The sequence below is a fragment of the Nanorana parkeri genome, unplaced genomic scaffold, assembly GCF_000935625.1.
Source record: "Nanorana parkeri isolate BGI_ZX_2015 unplaced genomic scaffold, ASM93562v1 scaffold523, whole genome shotgun sequence".
NCBI classification, from domain to species: Eukaryota; Metazoa; Chordata; class Amphibia; order Anura; family Dicroglossidae; genus Nanorana; species Nanorana parkeri.
Window position 1 is genome coordinate 357,724 of NW_017306791.1, and position 24,511 is coordinate 382,234.

Below are 24,511 nucleotides of genomic sequence, written 5' to 3' on the forward strand. Positions count from 1 at the left end.
GAAGCTGGCGAAATTCAAAATGCATAGGGCAGGACTGCGATGCACATTACGGGGTAAGGACAGTACACCTGTACCGGCGGAGGGTAAGGACTGTTTGAGCAAAGTGTGTTGTGTTGCCACAGTCATACAAGCAAACATGCTCTGGAATCAGTCTAGTAAAAAGCCAATCAAGGAAAAGAACTGATCTAATAAATAAAATTGCTGAAATTGTAAAGCATAACATGGTCAGTTTAAAAACCAATAGCAGAGCCATTCGACCTGCAAATCTCTGTGAACATTTGTTGTGTGCCACTAGAGCAGGGGTCAGCAACCTGCGGCTCCGGAGCCGCATGTGGCTCTTTCATCCCTCTGCTGCGGCTCCCTGTCGAGGGGTGGAACTACTGCCTGAGGCTGTGGGGCCCAGTGAGGTCCGGTCCTGGGCACCCCCCCCGGTGGAATATGCGGCAGTGCATTGTCCCCTCACTGCCGACGGGCTTCTGAGTAAGGGGGCAGGTCTTGTGACTCACCTCCTCTTCCGGCCGCGTCCCTAGTAACAGGCGGCGGGAGAGGAGAAGTGTGTGTCACATGCCCCGCTCCCTGCATTGCACACTGTCTGGCTGGGATGCTGGCTGTGAGGCTTGGCAGGTGAGTCCAGTGCGTTACTAAGCCCACAGACAGTATACCTATATACATGCTATACATAGCATAAAGGTAAAACATGATATATGGAGTGTTATCTTCATGTTAGATGTCAAAAGGATTTTGTGGCTCCTGGTGTTTTCTTTTCTGTGGGAAACGGGTCCAAATGGCTCTTTGAGTGTTCAAGGTTGCTGACCCCTAGAGGGAAAAGCGAATGAATATAAAACCTTATTACCTATGCTACTCAGCTCCATGTAGTGGCCATAAAGTGGTATTGTACAAAGGTTGCACAGAATAGAGGCGTAACAATAGTCATAGCAGTCCATGCAGCTGCTATAGGGCCTGTAGGAGGGGGCCCCATTCAAAAGGCTTTTTAGGAAAACTAAACTGTGAAGTTTCCATTATAGAAAGGCTAAAATCAGACCCGGGACCTCTGTGCCATAAGACGCATTTACTTAATTCTCTTAGCAGTGTAGATGAATTGCCCTCTGAACTTCTCCTAAAGACTGAAATTAACCAGAACTTAAAAACTTGTAAAAAGGCTGAGGTTTATTGTTCTATAAAAAAGTTTCATCACTTTAAAGTTTAAAGAAGTTTGTATTAGAGTTGAAAGTAAGTGTGTGTAAAAGCAGTGGCATCACAAGGGGGGTGCGGCCCGCACACGGGTGACACTATTGCAGGTGTGACACCAGAATGACTGACAGTCATTTTAGTGTCACCCCCTCTAAAAAGTCAGGCACTCGGTCATGGACCAAGAGCCCAACAGTGTCAGGAGAGAGGAGGGGACCAAGCGGCATACCTCATACTGCATACCTCATAAGATGGCCACCGGCAGGCGCCAATCAGATGGCCAAGTATGCACGATGATGTCATCGCGCACACGCGATGTGATGTCACGTGCGATGACGACACAGCGGAGTGTCACCCGGTCCGGAGGCCGGGTGACACCCAGCCTCAGGACGCCCCTGTGTAAAAGCTTGAATCATTTTATCATAATATAAAATATCATTATGGCTGTTATTATTATTAGTGCTACTATAACTATATGTTGCCTCTAATTCTTTTTTTGGTAACCATAATCATCCCTCACTTTCAGTCCCAAAGCCAATGGTAATAGAGAAAGTGAGTCTCCCTTGCAGGGGCATAGACATTCATAAAAACTCTGACAGGGGTTATTACCCCTACCCACTCTATCCAAAACTAATTTAAAAACATGGCTTTTGGTTCAGTTTAAGGTTCAATGCATATGGGTGAATTTAGGTGCATTTGATGTCAAGTTAGGCTTTCTCCATATCCAGGATACACAGCTGGTGTGTACAGCCTCCCATAGACATGAATGGCTGGGTGCAGCTGTACCCAGGTAAATGCCGTTACTTGCGCAAACCCACTTATATCATATGAACCTATTTCCTGAATGCAGAATGTGCATGGGGTCCAATTGACCCTTTCCCATGCCGATGACACTTACACTGCCTATGCTCCTCCACCTCCACTGTTGGAGAGAATTACATGTTCCCCTATACCTAGAAAGACCAGGTATTACACTGGGCTCCAGGAGATGAACATTATGGTATTGCAGAAATGTGGGGAAGGTAAGTATCATCAGTGGAATATCAAGTTATCAAGAAAACCTGTTCCTTTGTCCTAAATGGGCAAAGTAAAAGTTCACCTAACTACATGACTAAGCGCACCCCATTGGTACATGTTGATTGCTGATCAACAGTATAGCTAGTGACTGAGTAAGCAAGTGTCTATTACTTCCTGGGAGCTGTTTTTTTTAATTGACTCAGATAAAACATGATATATGGAGTGTTATCTTCATTTTAGATGTCAAAAGGATTTTGTGGCTCCTGGTGTTTTCTTTTCTGTGGGAAACGGGTCCAAATGGCTCTTTGAGTGTTCAAGGTTGCTGACCCCTAGAGGGAAAAGCGAATGAATATAAAACCTTATTACCTATGCTACTCAGCTCCATGTAGTGGCCATAAAGTGGTATTGTACAAAGGTTGCACAGAATAGAGGCGTAACAATAGTCATAGCAGTCCATGCAGCTGCTATAGGGCCTGTAGGAGGGGGCCCCATTCAAAAGGCTTTTTAGGAAAACTAAACTGTGAAGTTTCCATTATAGAAAGGCTAAAATCAGACCCGGGACCTCTGTGCCATAAGACGCATTTACTTAATTCTCTTAGCAGTGTAGATGAATTGCCCTCTGAACTTCTCCTAAAGACTGAAATTAACCAGAACTTAAAAACTTGTAAAAAGGCTGAGGTTTATTGTTCTATAAAAAAGTTTCATCACTTTAAAGTTTAAAGAAGTTTGTATTAGAGTTGAAAGTAAGTGTGTGTAAAAGCAGTGGCATCACAAGGGGGGTGCGGCCCGCACACGGGTGACACTATTGCAGGTGTGACACCAGAATGACTGACAGTCATTTTAGTGTCACCCCCTCTAAAAAGTCAGGCACTCGGTCATGGACCAAGAGCCCAACAGTGTCAGGAGAGAGGAGGGGACCAAGCGGCATACCTCATACTGCATACCTCATAAGATGGCCACCGGCAGGCGCCAATCAGATGGCCAAGTATGCACGATGATGTCATCGCGCACACGCGATGTGATGTCACGTGCGATGACGACACAGCGGAGTGTCACCCGGTCCGGAGGCCGGGTGACACCCAGCCTCAGGACGCCCCTGTGTAAAAGCTTGAATCATTTTATCATAATATAAAATATCATTATGGCTGTTATTATTATTAGTGCTACTATAACTATATGTTGCCTCTAATTCTTTTTTTGGTAACCATAATCATCCCTCACTTTCAGTCCCAAAGCCAATGGTAATAGAGAAAGTGAGTCTCCCTTGCAGGGGCATAGACATTCATAAAAACTCTGACAGGGGTTATTACCCCTACCCACTCTATCCAAAACTAATTTAAAAACATGGCTTTTGGTTCAGTTTAAGGTTCAATGCATATGGGTGAATTTAGGTGCATTTGATGTCAAGTTAGGCTTTCTCCATATCCAGGATACACAGCTGGTGTGTACAGCCTCCCATAGACATGAATGGCTGGGTGCAGCTGTACCCAGGTAAATGCCGTTACTTGCGCAAACCCACTTATATCATATGAACCTATTTCCTGAATGCAGAATGTGCATGGGGTCCAATTGACCCTTTCCCATGCCGATGACACTTACACTGCCTATGCTCCTCCACCTCCACTGTTGGAGAGAATTACATGTTCCCCTATACCTAGAAAGACCAGGTATTACACTGGGCTCCAGGAGATGAACATTATGGTATTGCAGAAATGTGGGGAAGGTAAGTATCATCAGTGGAATATCAAGTTATCAAGAAAACCTGTTCCTTTGTCCTAAATGGGCAAAGTAAAAGTTCACCTAACTACATGACTAAGCGCACCCCATTGGTACATGTTGATTGCTGATCAACAGTATAGCTAGTGACTGAGTAAGCAAGTGTCTATTACTTCCTGGGAGCTGTTTTTTTTAATTGACTCAGACCTGCTTAATCAACAGATGTTAAAAATTATTATTCTGAAACAAAAAAATATTTGTACTGGATCCTGGCAGTGTTTTTTTTTTTTGTAGATAGGGTAGGGAGTGCTTTGAACCCTCTGAGCTTTTTTTGTATTTTCTGTGTGTCCCACTGGGGATAATTTATTTCCCTTCCTGTCCAGAAGAAAGAGAAATGAGAGAAAATCTCTCCAAAGTAAAATCCCTGTTTAGTTTGTCTGGAACTGACAGCTTTCTATCTAAGTTTGGGTGAGCTCGGGTTTGTTTTAAAGCCAAGTTTATCCCTAGACACCAATTATCCCGGACACCTTCTTTACTGATGACAACTGTAAACATTTGGATCTCCTATCATTTTCTGTCCTAATGACAATAAACAGCAGAATACATAGAGAGGTTGAATCCACCCAGCAAGGACAAAAACACCAACACCAGCCTAATACCCTTCAAAACAACCATCAAGATCTAAAGAAATGTTTTGGCTTTACAGGAGATATACTTTAACCAAAGATCCCATTATCACTCTGCTACATATCTATCAGACATATTTCTTAAACACAGTGAACAAATACAGATACAGATAGCTTCTGCACAGTGCTGAACATGGCTGACTTGTTGACAGAGAATTCCAAATTCTCCTACAGATGTTCCCTGCTCATTAGTCATGGATAATAGGTGGATGGTTGTGTGCCCAATGACTCACAGCAGAATATTTAATAACCCTCCCCAACCAATGTACCATGGAAATATGAGAACTATCAATAATGTTTATCACTTCAGAGGTGTGCTGTTATTACCCAGATTTGCCTTGTAACAAGCACAATAAAACAGAACAGTGATAAAAGGCAGCACATTTCATTCAACAGCTGCAGTGAAAGAATATTCCATAATGGTTTAAGACAACTGGGTGACTAAAGCCGCAAGCAGGCTGCTAGCATTGTGATGGTTCTATGCTCTGCAGTTGGGAAGTGCGGGAACTGAGTGGCCATATGGGCTGGGTGACCAAAACTACTTCTACATGCACTTAAAGATACACTCCAGTCAAACAATAAAATATTGCAGGTGCAGCCCACCTGGTCTGATTTTTACCTACTGCCAACGCTCAAGCGTTCTTCATTGTACAGACATTCCGTATGCATCTTCGCTGGGTCCTCTTGATCCTGCACATGTACAACATGGTTTCTTTCATTCCTATGGGGAGAGCCTTACTCTGCAGGCCAGCTGTAGACCAACATGAGTACAGCTCCCCATAGGAATGAATGGGGTTGTGATGTGCATACACAAGGTCAAGAGGACCCAGAGAAGTCCTGAAGAAAGACTGTATGGCTCTGAGCAGGACCACACAGTGAAGATCGCTGGACCAGGGGAAAAGGTATGAGACCAGGTGAGCTGTACGCAAGGGGTTGGAGCCACGCCTTAAAGGACCACTTGTACCTAAGATAGAGTTGTCTTTTAAAGTAAACCTGTCTGCTGTATAAAAAAATGTCTTGGCTACGCGAAAAATAAAATGCAAGTCTATAGATTTGCCTGGATGTGTCTTTATGAGTTCCCTGGAAGCCTTAAATTCAGGGTGCTCTAATATGCAAATATCAACTTCTGGTTTAGTTGAGCACTGCTTCATCCTCACTCGTACCACACTACTATTTCCACACATTGGTCAACCTCAGTAATGTATAGGGAGGTCCAAGACATGGGCTAGCACTAATTTAGCAGGAGAAAATGGAATTTGCATATACTGTATGAGGGTGTTGTGGTGATGCTCCCTCAGGGGATGGGACCATGATGCCCTGCACGTTCATTATGCCCTCAATCTTCTGAGTTGAATGACGAAGGTCAACTTACCGCAAAGAACAGGTACCGCAGTGGAAATGGTCATGAATACTGCAGCCAAACAAAGGTCCTTAAAGTGTATTCCCGGCCCTTTTTAGTTTTGGACAGAGATGGGAAGGATTACAACCCCTGTTATGTTTTTATTGCTATCTGGGGCTCTGTTAGGACCAGTGTCCCCAGACTTGTGGTGATAACGTCATTTTAAGATGCTTCTGAGATAATTCAGAACTCAACTGCAGCTGACTTTCATCTGACCTGCTTCAAGTGATATTTGCATTTCTATAAGTGACGTGCAGTGGAGTCCGTTCTCAGCAAGGCATTTCCCCTTCCCACCTCCGCCCTGCTCCCTGCCCGCCTCGCCCATGACCTGCCCCAGCCCACCTCAGGGGCGCCCCCAACCCGGTCACAGAGCTGTGAGGAGGAGGGAGGGAGGTAAGAGAAGGGAGGAGACCTGTCCCTCACTTGCTCGTCGCCCCTGAGGCATCGGGATTGATGTCCTCACTGGTCTTTTGTTCTTTTTTTTGATTGGACAGCTTGGACCAATGGCGCTTTGCCATTGGTACAAGCCATCCACAGAGCTCAAGCCTCTAACAGCAAGTAGAGGCTGTTTCAGCTCTGACCTCACTAAATTAGGTTACACAAGCAATGGGGAACCCGCTGCTGTGTAACCTAACTTAGCTGTCAAAAGCTGGATGCAGCGTCGCCTGTAATTAACAGGCAGCGCTCCGTCCATGACAGGTTACACAGCGGGGAGGCCACCCATACTGACTTGGTTTTCAGATTGTTGAAGAGCAGATATGAGTTCAGCAAAGCCCCCTTGTTTTAAGAGAAAAGGGAAAATTCCATAAACTATTTCCGTAATTGTCCAAGATATAGAAAACGTCCTCATACAATAAAAAAGAGCTCTCAACGATCTTTCTGGAGATAACCCCGATACTGTCCGGCACTCTTTCATTCAGATGGCCGGGCCTGCACTTGTATATAATGCAACCTTTGATTGGTATGACTTTTATCGGTAGTGACACTTCAAGCAAACCTAGTCTCAGGCAATCTTATCCATCAAACACTGTGAGACAAGACGCTTGTGAATGATATCCCACTTGCAGCATTCTGCAGCTGCTCTTCTGTCTACTGTCATCCATTACACAGTGCTGTGTAGCCGGAAGGCAGCCACCATATTACTGGAGGTGAATAAATATAATCCGCACTCTTCCTGATTTAATCCAGTGATAAAAGGCAGGAGTGGGTGGAATATACCGCCGATGAAGGCATACTCCTAATTGGTGCCTGTGAGGCTAGAAGAACAGGGAAGGGAGGTGCCTTGACCTTGCATCAAGCGGAACTCAAACCAAACTTATTTCGTTTTTGGACCAGTAGAAATGGTTTGTTGTCACCAAGACAGGAAGTTAGAGGAAATCACCCCACATGGGAAGCTGACATGAACTTGACTGAACTTTAACCCTTCCTCACTCCTTAGAAGGCTTAAAAAAGAAAACTTTTAAATACCCTAAAAGAAAACTATTATTAACTGTGTGTGTTACCTTTAGTCATTCTAAAGTTTAACTATGAACCATATTTAAAGTGGACCTAAACTCCAAAAGTGTAAAACTGCTATATTATAGGGAACATCTAGAAATGTCAAAGAGGAAATGAACTCTTAAAGCTATGCCCAAAAAAGCAAGCAAAGGGTAAGGCACCAGTATTGTCTGTGGTCTCCCTGCAGATGATCTACCACCACTGCTGGCTTACCATGCCTTGTTCTGCACTGAGTGTCTGAATGGATGTGGCCATCTTGGTAGAGGCAGGGCTTTGATTCCTTATGTCAACGCCTACAGCAAGGAGAACAGTGAGCAGCACAGTAGCAACATTGTCAAATCTCACTAAAACTCTCCAGAGACTAGTGGTTACAGGCAGCAGTGCTTAAGATCTCACACGGTAGATATACAGATATATGAGGCTGTAGGCACAGGAGAGCCTAGGCATCCTCACCTACCAGGAAGTAAACTGCTATTTCTCAGGAGGAATTCAAGACAAAAGGTAAATCTTTCAGGGTATTTAATAGGCACGGTGTTCCCTATAACATAGCAAATGTATGCCTTTTGAGTTCAGTTCCACTGCCTAAGTAGTATGCTGAAAAATTACCTTTTGTCTTGAATCTTTCCTAAACTAGCAGTCCACTTCCTGTGACTGGGCACTTCTGTGGCTTCAGCCTCATAGCACTATACTGTATCTGCAGCGTGAGATTAGCTAAGGCACTGCTGCCTCTGACTACTAGTCTCATGGGATTTAAAGTGCAATGTGTTGGTATTACTACTGTGCTGCTCACTGTTCTCCTTCCTGGAGCGGAAGCTGTACCAGAGGACCTGTAGTGCCAGGACCTTCCTGCTTCTGCTTCATTTATTCTGTGTTTTTTCCACACTTCCTGCTGCTTCTTGATTATTCTACCCCCAGTCATAGGGTGGGGGGGGGGCATCTCTGATATGAGGAAGCAAAACCTTTCACTTGTACCTAGATGGCCGCCTACACACAGAGAGATGATGCAGAAAAAGGCATGGTAAGTCAGAAATAGGATAAAGTTCAGCTGCAGGGAGCCTACAGACAATACTAGTGTGGAGTGTTTTGCTTTCTGCTTGCTTTTTGCACACTGCTTCCATAGTACAGGTCCTCTTTAAACAAATCCCCACTGAGATATTCATAGTGAAGTCAGGCTGCGTCAGTCTACGTCGCTTTTTGGAGCCACAATTAAATTATTAGACAGATAATGAGCTGAAAATAATGTCCCTGCCTTCCCAAACCCAGTAATGCTAATAACACAATCACATCCCAGGCATTCTACCAGAAGCAGATAACACTGTAACAGCCATCCAATGAATTATGCATAAAGACAAATAGAAAAACATTGGAGGAAATAATAGAAATGTCGAGCTATGCGCAGTTAAAATGTTTTTATGTACCACAACAAGTGTTTTACAGGGACAAACAGGATTGTGTGATACCGATCATAAATACACTGCCATCTACCGCTTTAGAAGGGAGACTAGTGTAATAAATCTAGATAAGAAAAGATCCAGCAGGAAAACATATAAAATAGGCTCTGCAATCTCACTTGTCTGTCTTCCTGCATGAAAATACACTTCAAGTAGAAATCCCATTTATTCTTATGTGACTAATTTACATCTATACACGGGTTTAGTGTATTAATAAAAAGTAGATATAGATAGACAGATAGATAGATAGATAGATAGATAGATAGATAGTGGAATGGATGGCGAGAAAGAGAGATAGATAGCTTAGGCAGAATAGATGGATAAATAGATAGACAAACAGATGAATAGACAAGCAGGTAGAAAGAGAGATAGACAGACAGACTTGGTTGAATAGATAGATAGATAGATAGAGATAGATAGATAGGTAGTGGATGGCTAGAAAGAAAGATAGATAGCTTAGGCAGAATGGATGGATAAATAGAAAAACAGATGAATAAACATGCAGGTAGATAGATAGATAGATAGATAGATAGATAGATAGATAGATAGATAGATAGATAGATAGATGTTTAATATGCATTTACTAGTTCTCTGAACACTACAATGCTTTGCTTTGCTTTGCTTTGCTCTGCTCACCATACTGGACACACAATGATTACAATGATTTACATAATGTAATTTACATTTACTCCTACACTTTATATTCTAGTACAGATTATCCATAGTTACTATGGCAAGATGTAGGCAGGAAAGGTGTCATAACATACACATATTGAGACATGAACTTCTAAAAATTGAAAAATGGGTCACAATACAACAAAATGATTTAGAGAGGTTCTTTGTTTTACAAATTATATGAAATTCTTAAAATCTTTGGAAATCATTTTGCCCATGTGTCCGCTCAGTCCATTCAAATGAATGGGCTAGCAACGCTCCAAACCGTAAATAAAATAGACATGCAATATTTGGCAACAGTGCACTGCAATGCACTGTAGTCCGTTACAGTTCATTGCAGTGCGCTGCAACACATGTGCATTGCCTTAGTGCGTTGGGGTGCCATTGACAATGAACAACACCGTTAATGCTCACTTTACCGCAATGCAGCAGTATGAATGTGCCATACAACAACCCTGACCCATTAAATGGGGAAGCCCCATCCTGTCCCTCTCCAGCAATTCTCCTTCCTCTTTCCTTTGATAGAGCTGGCACCACAATACCTTTGATAGAGCTGGCACCACAATACCTTTGATAGAGCTGGCACCACAATACCTTTGATAGAGCTGGCACCACAATACCTTTGATAGAGCTGGCACCACAATACCCAGATTTGGCTGGTGTTAGAGCCTAGATGGAGCAATGATGCCCTCCGTCAGTTCTCAGGCCTAGTGATTTGCTGCTAGACCCAAGCACTGTCACAAGGGAGAGGTCAAATGCTCCCCCATACTTGGATATTTTGCACCAGGTAAGGTAGAGGAAGGAGCAGTGCGGTTCACTGGAGAGGTATTATTGGGTTCGGGGTGGGCGGGATTCAGCACCCTTTGAAAGACACTGTCACTTTGCACATTCAATAATATTGTCTCTTTAATTAGGAAGCAAGACTTCACATGGGTGATGCTGGGTACTCAGGCGGCTAGAGTTCCCAAGAGACATAAGAAACTTTCCAAGCATCCGACCTAGGCTATCTATCTAACCAAGTCTTTCTTTTATTTCTTCCTTTTCTTTCATTTCCTTCCCTTTCCTTTCCTTCCTTCTTTTCTCTCCTTTACTTTCCTTCCTTCTTTTCTCTCCTTTACTGTCCTTTCTTTCCTTCCTTCTTTTCTCTCCTTTACTTTCCTTCCTTCCTTCTTTTCTCTCCTTTACTTTCCTTCCTTCTTTTCTCTCCTTTACTTTCCTTTCTTTCCTTCCTTCCTTCCTCTCCTTTACTTTCCTTTCTTTCCTTCCTTCCTTCTTTTCTCTCCTTTACTTTCCTTTCTTTCCTTCCTTCCTTCTTTTCTCTCCTTTACTTTCCTTTCTTTCTTTCTTTCCTTCCTTTCCTTTACTTTCCTTCCTTCTTTTCTCTCCTTTACTTTCCTTTCTTTCCTTCCTTCCTTCTTTTCTCTCCTTTACTTTCCTTCTTTTCTCTTTCTTTCTTCCTTCCTTTCTTCTTTCCCTTCCTTCCTTCTTTCTTCACTACTTTCAGACCGTGCCAAAATGTATGCACGTTCACAAACGTGTTGCAGAGCGCTGGAGGGTGGGTGCATTGGTTGACACTGTATATGTGCATTGGGGTAACAACCGTAACGCATGTCAATGAGTGATAAAACATGATGCACATTAACGTCAGCACATATGTGTGAATCCAGTTATTGTTTATAGATGACGGATACGCTTTGAATTCATTCTTTTCTGCTGTGGTTTACACAAATACAAATCTGATCTAATAATCTGTTTACTCCTAATGTTAAGGGCACTGGTGATGCCACAGTACAATGTTCTTCTATTGAGTAATGTATAAACAAAGCCAGGCATCTAGATTCAGCACACGCATTTTCCACCCACACTCGGCACTGACGCAAGCAAGACAAATGAGGCTCCAAGACACCCTGTGTCATTGCAGCCCTGCAACTATTACTATGAAGATAATACAATATTGAAATAAATATCTCAGTTGCCTAGTTCATCTTCCACAGTGCAAAGTCCAATTTCACATCAACTCCATTAGACATGCATCAAAACGAAGAAAAACAAAAGCATGCTTTACAGGTGATCAGATCCTGAACATTTATTCCGGGAGCTGATCTGATAAGCCAACGTGCTAAAGTTCTAAAGTTATCACATCATCTGTTTAAAAAGAGCTAGTCATGATTGGACTATTGAAGAATCTGCATATTCAGTCTGCAAATATTATAAAACACACTTGCATAATAAAGCCCATCTCTGGGCAAATGGAAACTCCCAATCCATCCTCCTGTCCAACCTGCTCCTACCCACAGATTTTTTTTTAAACACATAAAGCGTATCTAGACCCAAAACTAAAATGTTATGTATTGCAGTTTTTAAATCCATAGAAGTGGTGGCGGCATTGGTTTTATTTTTTTAGACTTTTACTCCTATATTTGCACCTGGTGATCTGGCCAGTAACACGCTTCCTGTCTTAGGGTGGCTCCACTCTATTGAGGAGCAATGGAGCCACCCTTGGACAGCAACATTGTCACCCTGTTGGGGGGTTAGTGTTAGATACTTTGGCAGATTTAATTGGACTTAAATTAAATCTGAACTCCAGCTAACAATGTTTAACTAGTTACAGCAATCGTTTTTCTGTTTACCATTTGTGACAATGGTTGCAAATAAAATGAATAAAAGCTGACCATTGTATACACCCCTGTCAGTGTTAAATGGTTTGTCTCAACCCTGTATCTGCCACTCTTACAAGACAGCTTGGCCCGGTAAAGGAAGTTGAAAAAAATAAGACATTCAGGCAGGATCACCAGGTAAAAAGCTTTTAAAAAGCAAACAAATGCAGCCACTGCATCTAACAGGGTTATTTGCTGAAGGGTGAAGAGCTTGGAGAAGACAGGAGAAGTGAACAATCTAGGACAACATAGCTGAACTGGAAAATGAGCTGAATTGGAGAATTTTTCCAAATCAGCTATGTTGTCCTAGATTGTTCACTTCTTCTGTCTTCTCCAAACTCTTCACCTTTTTATGTATAGCTAGTAACAATTAGTAAGCTGCAATTTTTCAAAGATTTGCTTTTGGGTTTAGTTATGCTTTAAAGCTGAACTCCAGCTATACAAATGCATATATAATTACATTAGTCCAGCTTGGCACAATGTGAGTATATATAAATAATGCCTGGCAGGGCCACAGGGATCCTGTAAAATACTGTAGGATACGCAGCTACTTCAGCGCTTTACAGTGATCTTCCGAGTCCAGGAACACCCTGGTGCTGAGCGACTTCCCCTCCACTATCAAAAGACTGCAGGTGGCTACTGTGGCTGTGGCTACTACAGTGCTTTTACAGGGTCCCTATGGCCCTGCCAGGGATAATTTATAGTTACATTGTGCAAAGCTGGACCAAGGTAAGCATATATACATTTTGACAGCTGGAGTTCAATTTTAAAGTGCACTTATCCTTTTTGCTCCCCAACCCCAGACCTAAACAATCCCACGCTCTTGTTTTGCAGATCTGTACTTACCGAGATGTGATGGGTACAGATTGGCTATTGTCTACATCTAGCTGTGCAATGCTCCCTCTGTTGGTGGCACATGCACATTACAGCCCCTTAGACTTGTACGGGGTTGTCTCCTACGCTGGAGCCAGGTACGACCAAGGAAAGGGAGACTTGCTGCATTAATTTTCTGCTTACGTGAGACCGCCATCGTGTGTCCCTTACCGGTGCCGCTTTTGTAACTGTAGATCCGTTATTCAGCGCAGAAATTAGTGACTGCAGCCTGGTCCCACTGTTGAGATGTCATCACAGCCTCACAGTCTTATGGACCCTGAGAAGACCCCACTGCTGGACAGCCAATAGGAAGTGTCAACACCACCCAGGTAGTGATGTGGGTACCCTCAGAAAAACCCTCCTACCCTGCAGTCTAGTGGATAGAAAATTTTGGACCAGCATGTTACATCACCATGTATTTAGGTAAGCAAAAGGGGCATTTCGCTCAGTTGTTAATTGCTGCTGAGACAATTAATTAAGGTGAGGCCATGTGTGTGTGTGTGTGTGTGTGTGTCCCTTGATGGAGCACAGATTTAAAGATTTATATTTGTGTCTCTATTTAGTTTTACTTACTTTGTCCAATCCAGACACTCTGGTTTGGGTGTCGGGGTTTAAAGGCTTGACATGAACTGACCTATGCAACACAAAATGTGTTCCAGCTCATGAGTGTGCATAACCATGTCAAATTACAAATGTCATAGTTAAGAGTAATGTAAACAACTACTGACTCTATTTTTCCACTGTTAGGCATTCAGTGTAAGGTTTAAACATCGACAGGCCAGCAACTGTCAGACTACAGGTCACCCCTTCACTTCAGCTAAAAATTAAAAAGAGAGGGGCAAGCAAGTCTGCCCTATTCTTTCATAAGCTCAGTTGTTACCTTGTAGTACACCTTTACTCATGCCCTCTGCATGATATTAAGTGTCGTAAAGGGCTTTTAGAGAGATGTCACTGCTCAAGTCTGTGTGAGAATCCTCCACCTCTGGAACTCACAGTGCCGACAAGAAGGCATGAAGGGCTGGTAAGGAAGAGACAGTTTGACGGGGGCTCTGGTCCCAGGTCTGTACTTGAGACACAACACATATGTCTCTGAGTGACACTTTAATTAAGGTGACATAATGGCATGCTCGCTTTAATGAAAAAGATAGCAATGATGATGTAATAAGCATAATAATCCATAGTAATCATATTTTAACTATCAAAAGTCAGAACAAAGAACAATGACCATTGCTTCCTTATTGCACTTTGCTGTATTAAATGATTAGTGCAGCTTTATAGCACAGAGCAAGGCTGTACCAGGTCCCATGTCTAGCTAAATATTACTCCCGACTTTATCAAATAGAAGTCTGTTTTTACACTGACAAGCATGTACAATTCCAGTGTAGTCCTCCTCACTTCTCATATAAATATGGAGGGAAGGGTCCATGGGGGAGGTCTTGATGGTGTGACCAGGGATGTCCCTAGCCTTTTGCCATCTGAGGAAGGAGGGGGGGATCATCTCCCCACCCAGCTCTGGCTCCGGCCGGCCTCCCGCTCAGCCAGCCAGTGTGTCCCAGGCTGCTAAGAGCTGGATGGGAAAATGTGTATAGCCCTTATACATCTTACTGCTCCACTCTTAGCAACCTGGGATACTCTGGCCAGAAAGGGGGTGGCAGACACATTGTGCAGCAGAGCAGCATGCCGCCCCCCACGTGACTCAAAAGAGATGTTGCCTGAGGCAACAGTCTCAAGTTTCCTCATTATAGGGTTTGCCCTGGGTATGACCATACTCGCAATGAACTGTCCCAATAAGGACACTACTCTCTAACTTTGCCCCTGCATTGGCATTATACTGGTAAATGTCTAAAAAAATGTCTAAATTGCTTGGCAAAATGTCTAAACATACTAACGCACTATATATCAGAAAAAACACATGGGGCAACAGTGTAAGACCTGGAGAATAATGCTGGTACAAGTTTCCTAAACTGAACCTATGGTTTACTTATGCCACCCTTCATATCTGCACACTCAACGCTGCTGCATTCTGCCACCGGTCCGGCACAGAAGAACAATAACTGGTGCTTCTGGGTATATGGGGAACATGTGAACCACTCCCCATTATCTCATGACAGTAATAACTTGAGCCGCAGGGGAGCAAAAGATGAGTATGTAATGCTGGATAGCATGGCAGTTGAGTGAACTTGTTTTGTTGCCTTGAATGGACAAAGCACAGGTCAAAGTATAGCTAAAGCAGGGGTACCCATTAGGTTGATCACGATCTACCAGTCAATCGCAAAGCGAACGCTGGTAGATCGCGATCGGCTGTATCCTGTCCTCCCGCGGTGCTCGTGTGGCTGCCTGCTAAATGTGTCAGACGCCGCAGACGGGAAGGGGCGGGACACCTCTCCCCGTGTGCAACGCCAGCCACATTCGGCCACACGAGCAACGCAGGAGGACAGGTCGCCAGCGCACGAGAGGAGGCCTGGGAAGCTGCTGCAGTGAAGGTAAGAAAAGACAGACAGGGGAGAGACAGCAGAGAAAGTGAGAGAAGAGACAGCAGAGAGAGAGAGAAGAAAGACAGCAGAGAAAGTGAGAGAAGAGACAACAGAGAGAGAGAGAGAAGAAAGACAGCCGAGAAAGTGAGAGAAGAGACAGCAGTGAGAGAGAAGAGAGACAACAGAGAAAGTGAGAGAAGAGACAGCAGAGAGAGAGAGAAGAGACAGCAGATAGAAACGGGAGAGTGCGTGGAGAGAGAGCGCAAGGAGACAGCCAAGACAGAGGGCCGGTTCACGCCACAAAGTCTGCGTTCCAGAGTGTTCGGCCACTAGAACGCACTGGAACGCAAGCCAGTCGGCTCCCTGCGTTCAGGGGTGGGAGGGGGCTTGGGGTTGTATTGAAGTCAATGGCACCGCAGCCATGCCCCCGCAGTGCGATCGCCCGCACATTAGTGCCTGCATTCCAGTCCGATCTGCAAAATTAGTGCTTGCAGCATTTTTGCAGATTGCACTGGACCTTAACGCAGGCTCTAATGTGCCTGCTTTTCGGGTGCGGGCGATCGCACTGCGGGCGGGGGGCGTGGATGCGGTGCCATTGACTTCAATGCACCGTCACACCCCCTCCCGCCCCTGAACGCAACTGTTTTTTCATTGGTAGATCTCATTGAGCTCGTCATTTGAAAGGTGGATCTCCAGACGAAAAATTGTTGGCGCCCCTGATCTAAAGCCACAACTTTTTTTTTTCGTTTTGGAAAGAGAATGGAAGGGTTAAAACCCCTGTTGGGCTTAATAATTTTTTGTTATGTGTGTCCAATGCAGGGGACTTTCCTTCACTTACTATCCTGTAGACACAACAGAAAGGGAGTGGAAAGTGAAGGACATCATCGTTATAACGAACGTATAAACCCGTTAAACAGCAGTCAATGCATCAAGTGTCTCAATTGAAAGATTTCCCCTCTATTCCTGTTTTAGGGCAACTCAAACTTTTGGCTTTTTTCTCAGTTTTAACCGCAGGCATTGATGTGCCACTCGTTCCTGTGCGGCCGAACAAATTGTGGCCGGAGGGCGTGGCTGCGGTGCCATTCACTTCAATGCACCGCCACGCCCCCTCCCGTCCCACAACAAAGTGATCTGGCTGCAATGCGATCCATTGCGTTCCGGCCCGAATCGGGCCGGAATGCTCTGTGTCTGGTGTGGATGGGCCCTTATAGTTCTCACTTATTTAATGGGCAACATCCATGTACTTTATGATAATTTGAATATGTTCGAATACCATAACCAGTTTGCCTTTGTCATTTGTCTTTGTCATTCCCCTGTCTAATTGTCTTCCTTTCCCTTTTGTTCCAAACCTTAATATTTTTCTTATATTATAGTACATAACTGTTCTTATGTCATACATGCCTTTTTCAATAATTGTTCAATAATCTTTAAATATCTTTATGTGATTTATGTTCTGTTTATTCACTATTACTTGAAAATTAATAAAACTTAAATAACAAAAAGGAAATACAACAGCACAAAAAAAAAAGAAAACATGTTGATCTATTCCAGGTAGATGTTGTATGAAGAGAGTGCTATCTCAAATATTTCTTCTTGCCCAAAACAACCAATCAGAATCCTATTTTTATTCTCAAACCGTAACTGCATGAATAACAACTGACTGGTAGCTATGAGCAAGAAGAAACTTTCCTGACGGAACACTATTCATACAAACATCTTTGTATATTTCAACAAATAAATACACATAATATAAACAGAACATTGAATAAAAGAAGATAGAAATACCTACCATTGCTTGTTGTTATGATGTCAAGGCAGCCTATTGCAACATGCAAAAAGGATAAAAAAAATACTTAAAGTTCTTTTAACCACAGCCAAGTAGATCAGACACCAAACAAAGATGACCAACAACAACCACAGTACTCCACTGACAACAGACCACTGTGTGCTACAGGAGAGGGACCACAAACATGGACAAGCACAACAACGACAGATAAGATGCAACAAAACTGTCACAAGTGGAAAAGGTAAAAAATAAATATTATTTGGAAATGTATGATGTTTAGATTACTCCTCCTATGTTCTATTCGTTTTATAGTATGGGCTGTCACTTAAAGTGGTATGCTGCAGGGTTAAACATCTAAAGGGAGCCCCAGGAAATGGACACTTCTTGCACACGTTTTATAGGCTAAGTTTACTTTTCTGACCAGGTTTCATTTTATACCCATATTCAGGGTGTAACATAAAAAGTGAACACATTGCAACACCCCCCCCACCCCTATTAACCTGAATAGCAGGGTTCTTCTCCCCCCGGGCTGCTGTATCCTTTTGAATTTGACGTGGCTGTGCGTGGCCGCATCATCCATTCACGGATCCTTTTATACCCACCTTTGGTAGGCACAACCACTTGGTGATGTCATCACACTTGTAGTCCACTCGTTCTTTCTCCCGTCCATGTTACTGAATATCCGTACTAAGGTACAAACAAGGACAGGAAGGAAAATGTGCAGGAGAGAGACCACTGCACCCACTGCTTTTCACTCACCTCATAGTTCTAGCCGACCTGTGACAATGAGACTGTCACAGTTCGGCTTAGTAGATCAGGAACTGAGCGAACACATAGCGGCATTCGCTCACTTCTCGATCCTGTCACAGCTCTCTCTGTCGTGACAGGGGAGGGGCTGGATTCTCCCCTCCCCGCTCCGATCTGCCAGCGCTGACTGGCGGAACGGACAGGGGAGGGGGCGGGTACAGCTGGCTCTGCCTCTAGATAGGCAGAGCCAGCTGTCACTCACGCAGCTGGGCGGATGCAGACCTAATTGTCGGGATCCGCTTCAGCTGCGGCGTCTAAGTATACCGCGAGCTACAGCTATACTGAGCTTAGGGTGACGGGAGGACGCTAGTTTGTGTCCTCCCATTACCCTAAGGAGAACTATGGGGAAAAGCCCTAACCCCATAGTTCTCCTGTAACCTTCCCAGCCACCCTCACATTCCAGAGAAAAACTCAGTAGAGAAAACAACTTTTCTTGCGGAATAGAGCATGTATTGTGCAAGCAGCAATTAACAAAATTTTTTTACATTATGCTATGTGAATGAGAACATGTAACAAATATAAAATAGGTGTAATCTAAATTGGGTTTCAGAAGTGGAAATACGCTTTAAAGACCCCATGTAACACCGGCGAGTTGTTGCTAGTGTTAGAACAACCTAGAATAATCCTAGAAAGACCTTTCACCAACCTCCTAGTATTTTTTTTGTCAGTTTCCCTTTAAAGTGTATTTCCACTTTTGCAGGAAAAAGGGCTAAAAAGAGAACTATGGGGTAAGTGTTTTCCCCCATTGTTCTCTTTAGGGTCACGTGAGGACATATACTAACCTCCTCCCGTGACCCAAAGCTCAGTATATCGCCCGCTATTGCCCACGATATACTGAGAGCGCCGCAGCCGGGACGGATCCTGACAATACTGTTGAGATCCACCCAGCTGGCTGATTGACAGCGGGCTCTGCCTATCTAGAGGCAGAGCCAGTTGTGCCAGCCCCCTCCCCCGTTCATTCCTCCACTCAGCGCTGGAGGATCAGAGAAAGTGTACCTTTAAAAGAGAACTATATTTAAAATAAATACTCAAGTGCCCCAGCTACTGTGTACAAACTGAGAATATTGTATCCTAGACTTACAATATTGCCAATCACTAGGTATGAAAATTATGTGGCATGTATTTAATTCCCATATATAGAATCCAATCTTTTAAAGTACTCTCAGATGAAATTGAACTATCGTGTTCCTTTTGGTCTTTTTATTCTTATCTGAGACCGCCACATGGCACGTTTCCCAATTATACAATGCCTATTGCTATTTCCAATTCCCCAGTAATATATAAAGCAGGGTCCAAGTAATCTATACTATTGTATGAATGAAGATATTAGATATGGACAGTGATAACCAAAAACAAGTAAAGCTGAATATACATTGTAAGATTTCATGGGCTGAACAAGAGAAACCATCCGATTCCCCCATTCATGCTAAACAATGTAGATGGAAGACTCTCTCTAGCTTGCCGTTGCATACAGACAGCCAGAGTCCGCAACTGTCAGAATACCTGAACAGTGACTGCAGCTGATGGGCTGTAGTCACTCTAAAGCCAACAGTTTTCCATCTGGCTCCTTCAATAAAAGTTGACTGAAAAATCGGCTTTTGTTGAGCTTGTTGGTGCTGGCAGAGCTGCCCATGGATCAAATTTCATCTGATTCTGACATCCCAAAGGTGCTCTGTTGGATTGAGATCTGGTGACTGGGGAGGCCATTCGAGTACAGTGAACTCATTACCATGTTTAAGAAACTAGTTTGAGATGATTTTAGCTTTGTGACATGGTGCGTTTTCCTGCTGGAAGTAGCCATCAGAAGATGGGTACACTGTGGTCATAAAGGGATGGCTATGGTCACCAACAATGCTCAGGTAGCTTGTATCATTTAAATGATGGTCAGTTGGTACTAAGGGGCCCAAATGTGCCAAGAAAATACCCCCACACCAGTACACCTCAACCACAAGGCTCAACTGTTGAAACAAGGCAGGATGGATCCATGCTTTCATGTTGTTAACACCAAATTCTGATCCGACCGTCTGAATGTCGCAGCAGAAATCGAGACTCATCAGACCAGGCAACATCTCTCCAATCTTCTATTGTCCAGTTTTGGTGAGCCCTCATGAATTGTACAATGCACAGGTTGGATTCACAAAGGGAAACGTAACCCCAGAGTGGGAACTCATCCAAAATTACAACAACCCTGCAGTGTTCTCTAATGCTATTTACTGGAAATATAGACATTGAATGAATAAATAATAGCCTATAGAGCATAGTGTATCGACTATACCAAAGAAGAAAAATGGATCCTTGCACATTTGCAATCTATAATGTGAAATGTAGCTTTCAAAGCCTGTTTGCTGAAGTTTCTGTTCTATAACGCAAGCAGTGATCTAAAGAATACAGCCACTATATTACACTGCCAGGCAATCTATATTGATTGCTTAAAGGAATAGCCCACCTTTTGGAAAAAGTTATTAATTGCACACACATCGATGAAAGAATAAAAATAAATTTCTGAATATTCTGCATTGGAGTCTGCAAAGCAAATGCAATCAGTGGATCGTGGGTGGAATGCTCAGGCTCCTGCAGACTATTTCCCCAGCCCTAGGTCCGCACAGAGGTACAGATATTCAGTTATGGGGCTGGAGGAAGTAATCAATGGACTACAAGTGCAGCAATGTCTTCATTGAAAACTATGAGTTCCTCTGCAAAGGTGGCAGATGGGACTTGAAGTCTTCTATTCACAGATCCCATTGCATGGATCAATGAATGGATGACTGTGCCGAATTTGACAAAATACAGTAACCTGCAGGGAAAATTCTTTTAAAGCAGAACTCCAAGATGCTATTTTAACTAAAGGATAAATTCCCCAGCACTAGTTAAAATTAAAATAAGCAGCTTTCATGGCAATTTTCACCTCCACATCAGTGCTGTCCCATGGAGCCTTACCATTCTGAGGCCCAGCGCTGGTCCTCTTATGGGATAAATGATTTGCAGAGTCATCCACTGGTCAGATATTCTTCCCTTGTGGTCACCAGGGAGGGAAAAATACCCAATAGAGACACAACCAGCAATCGACATGTGCTATCAGTATCCTCACTCTAAGTCAAACCAAGCAAAACGTGTGAGACTGACGTGTATTCTTTAGGCGCATATACACTCACTGGCCACTTTATTAGGTACACCTGTTCCACTGCTCGTTAATGCAAATATGTAATCAGCCAATCACATGGAAGAACTGACACTGCTGAGCTAGGAGAGGGCTGAAGATGACTCTCGCCTAGCACAGCAGAAATCACACAGCGACCCACAGGTTGAGAACCACTGGCGTAAAGGAATGCTTCCAGCACCTTGTCAAGTCTATGCCACAAAGAATAAAGGCCATTCTGCAGACAAAAGGTAGTACCAAATACGTGGCCAGTGAGTGTAACTGATCTTGCAGTTTTGGGGACGGAGCATTGGTAGGCAATCAGTTTGATTTTGGGTTCCATAGACAGCCCATATGCTACTCTGATGCCTCTGCATTATATTGATTCTAATTTTACTGGCATTAAATCAAACAAGTCACATGAAACTGATGAAAGGAACCGTCACACTTTTCTATTTTTGAGCTCACTCAGTATGAAAAGCGCAGTTTTTTTTACTGTCAGGGAGCCACTATGCTTACCTGAACAGGAGGCGTACATTTGATTAATCATTCTGCCTGAACACTCAGAAGTCTCAGTCATTAAATTTTTTTGTCAATGAACTTTGGTGTACAGGACGAAACCCTCTTCACGTTATCGTGGTAACGAGGGAGAGGCATAAATAAAGCACCCACAGCTTTGATAGGTCAATAGTGGCAATGAGGGGTTGCAAAAACCATCAAAGCTAAGCGTATCCAAAGAACTTGTACCTGCATTTAAAGAGTACTTCATTTTAAGGACAGGCTCTCTATAAAGATAAAAAGGAGAGATTTTCTTTAAAGCTCATATCCAGGTAGATGTAAAAAAAAACAACACACCAATGAATGCAGCTATGTATTAATTAGGAATAGATAACGGAATTTTAAAATGCACCTACAGCGAATGTGTGAATTTGACTTGTTTTTAGTGTCTTGTAATCCCCTGTACCCCTGTAGCACTCAGACTAGAAGAATGATTGGTAGAAACTGGGACCAGTCACATGTTCTGCATTTGAGCTGACAATTGACATGTTGAGAGGAGAGAGAGTAGACCTCATGAGCTTGTTCCTGCTCTTTCACTGTCCAATCAGTGGCTAGAGGCAGGGAGGTGACCTAGCTGTGTTGATAAAAGCTGAACTCCGGAGAGGCATTTGTATTATTTCTTAAGTCTTGGTGTTTTGTGTATTTCTTCCAGGTCTACTGCATGTAGTAATTCAGCATGAAACTTTGGCTTTGTGCAGGACTGTACCTGTAATACAGATCAGGCACTACTGTTCTCTCTCCTTGTGCAGGGTGACTAGTCTTATCCCTGCCCCCTCCTGTAGTTTTCCATAGTGGGTGGGGCCTGATGGTTCCCTCCCACAGCTCTGCTCTCTGCACAGGCTACATGTACAGCACAGTGATGATGTCACTGTTACCACCTCAAGGTAAAAACTGGGTTTGAAAGGTATTTGATGAACACAAAGTGGATGTGTATACTTTGTGACTATTGAAAAATAAGTATTTAAATTAAACATTGTGTCTGGAGTTACATCAGCAGAGCATTGCTGGGAAATCTCATCTGTAATCTCAGGGAAAGGCATTTTCCTCCCCTGGCATAATGTGTATGGTTCCATGTCCTAGTCACATGTGCCAGAGTTCCAGGAAGTAAAGAGAGATGGATACATCTGCCCTTAGTAAAACTGGCCACTGTGAGAAGAACGGGGAGGAAAAGAAATATAAGGTATGCAAAGAATAAAAAACCTGCAATTATCTATAAGTATGTGTTTGTAGATGGTACATTTAAGAAGTCCATCCACATATGCAGTAGCATTTCTGAGCAAACTTCCCTTCTATATCTACTTGGTCTACTTGGTTAACTTGTGACTGTGCAGCAAATGGCCTTAGTTCAGCCCTTGGTGAACGTGTGTCGGCTGTCCATCATATTCCCTTGGTTCAGCCATTGGTGAACTTGTGGCGGCTGTCCAGCATATTCCCTTGGTTCAGCCCTTGGTGAACTTGTGGCAGCTGTCCAGCAGATTCCCTTGGTTCAGCCTACTTGGTTAACTTGTGACTGTGCAGCAAATGGCCTTAGTTCAGCCCTTGCTTAACTTGTGGCTGTCCAGCAGATGGCCTTGGCTCAGCCCTTGGTGAACGTGTGTCGGCTGTCCAGCATATTCCCTTGGTTCAGCCATTGGTGAACTTGTGGCGGCTGTCCAGCATATTCCCTTGGTTCAGCCCTTGGTGAACTTGTGGCTGTCCAGCAGATTCCCTTGGTTCAGCCCTTGGTGAACTTGTGGCTGTCCAGCAGATTCTCTTGGTTCAGTCCTTGGTTAACTTATGACTGTCCAGCAGATGGTAAACCAGTGTTAACAGCAGCAGTGGAATGTGCAGAAAGGGGTGCTGGGAACTAAAGTGCAGGGCAATTGCGACACGTCACATGAAGTGACGTAACCAGCATTTGTCCCTGCAATGCACAGTATAATGCTGAAAGATAGTTGTCATGTAACTGCCAAGAAACCCTAAAAAAAAGGTCATTTTGGCTCAACAACTGCTTTAAAAGCCTGCCATGTAAAAATGGCATTTGCCCAAAAGTCCTCTCTCTTTCTGGAGTGGGCTATTGGCAAACATTTCCCAGGAGGATTTTATGAAGTCTCCCTAGCTATACATTGTACTTAAGTGATGCCAAACTGATCTTAAAAGACTAAAGTTATGTCTTAACTTCCTCTGAGATTAAACAGAACTGAACAGAAAGGTGATGTAATGCACATTTAGTCAAGACATGCATAACAGAGGGGTATATCAGTAAATGTATGTGGCTAAACCAGACATTAACGCCTAGTTTCCTATAGATTACAAAGAAGGATGGATGAATACAGGATGGACTCCCATCTATGAGGTGTACAGTGCGACTCACCACAGCTCATATTTCAGCTCTTAGGAAGCGCAATGGGAAGCTGGTCTCTCAGGAAAGTCCACAGTGTAGGAAGAACATGTCTCAGTCTGGGAGTCTCAGAGGCCTCTCTCTGTTCTCTCCTAAATGAGAAAGATGGAAAGGGTCTTACCATCTTTTTCTGAGATAGGAGATATGTCATGCATCTGTAGTTCTAGCCAGTGGCGGAGCTAAGGAACAAAGGGCCCTGGTGCAAAGGACC

General features: G+C 43.5%; 1 protein-coding gene across 3 annotated transcripts in view; it reads right to left on the reverse strand.

The window, feature by feature from the left end:
• PPP2R2C (protein phosphatase 2 regulatory subunit Bgamma) overlaps positions 1 to 24,511 on the reverse strand; it is an 89,006-nt gene that overhangs the window by 31,177 nt on the left and 33,318 nt on the right. Inside the window, exons 1-2 of one of the 3 annotated variants that reach the window (XM_018561421.1) lie at positions 24,274 to 24,324; positions 17,423 to 17,452 (exon numbers count right to left, since the gene is read on the reverse strand). The exons of 1 other annotated variant lie outside the window; for it this stretch is intronic. In XM_018561421.1, coding sequence (XP_018416923.1) covers positions 17,423 to 17,452; positions 24,274 to 24,283 — 40 coding nt within the window. In that variant the 5' untranslated portion in view covers positions 24,284 to 24,324. Of the gene's footprint in view, positions 1 to 17,422; positions 17,453 to 24,273; positions 24,325 to 24,511 lie in introns of those variants that run through there. One more of the 3 variants, XM_018561419.1, reaches the window with a different exon arrangement.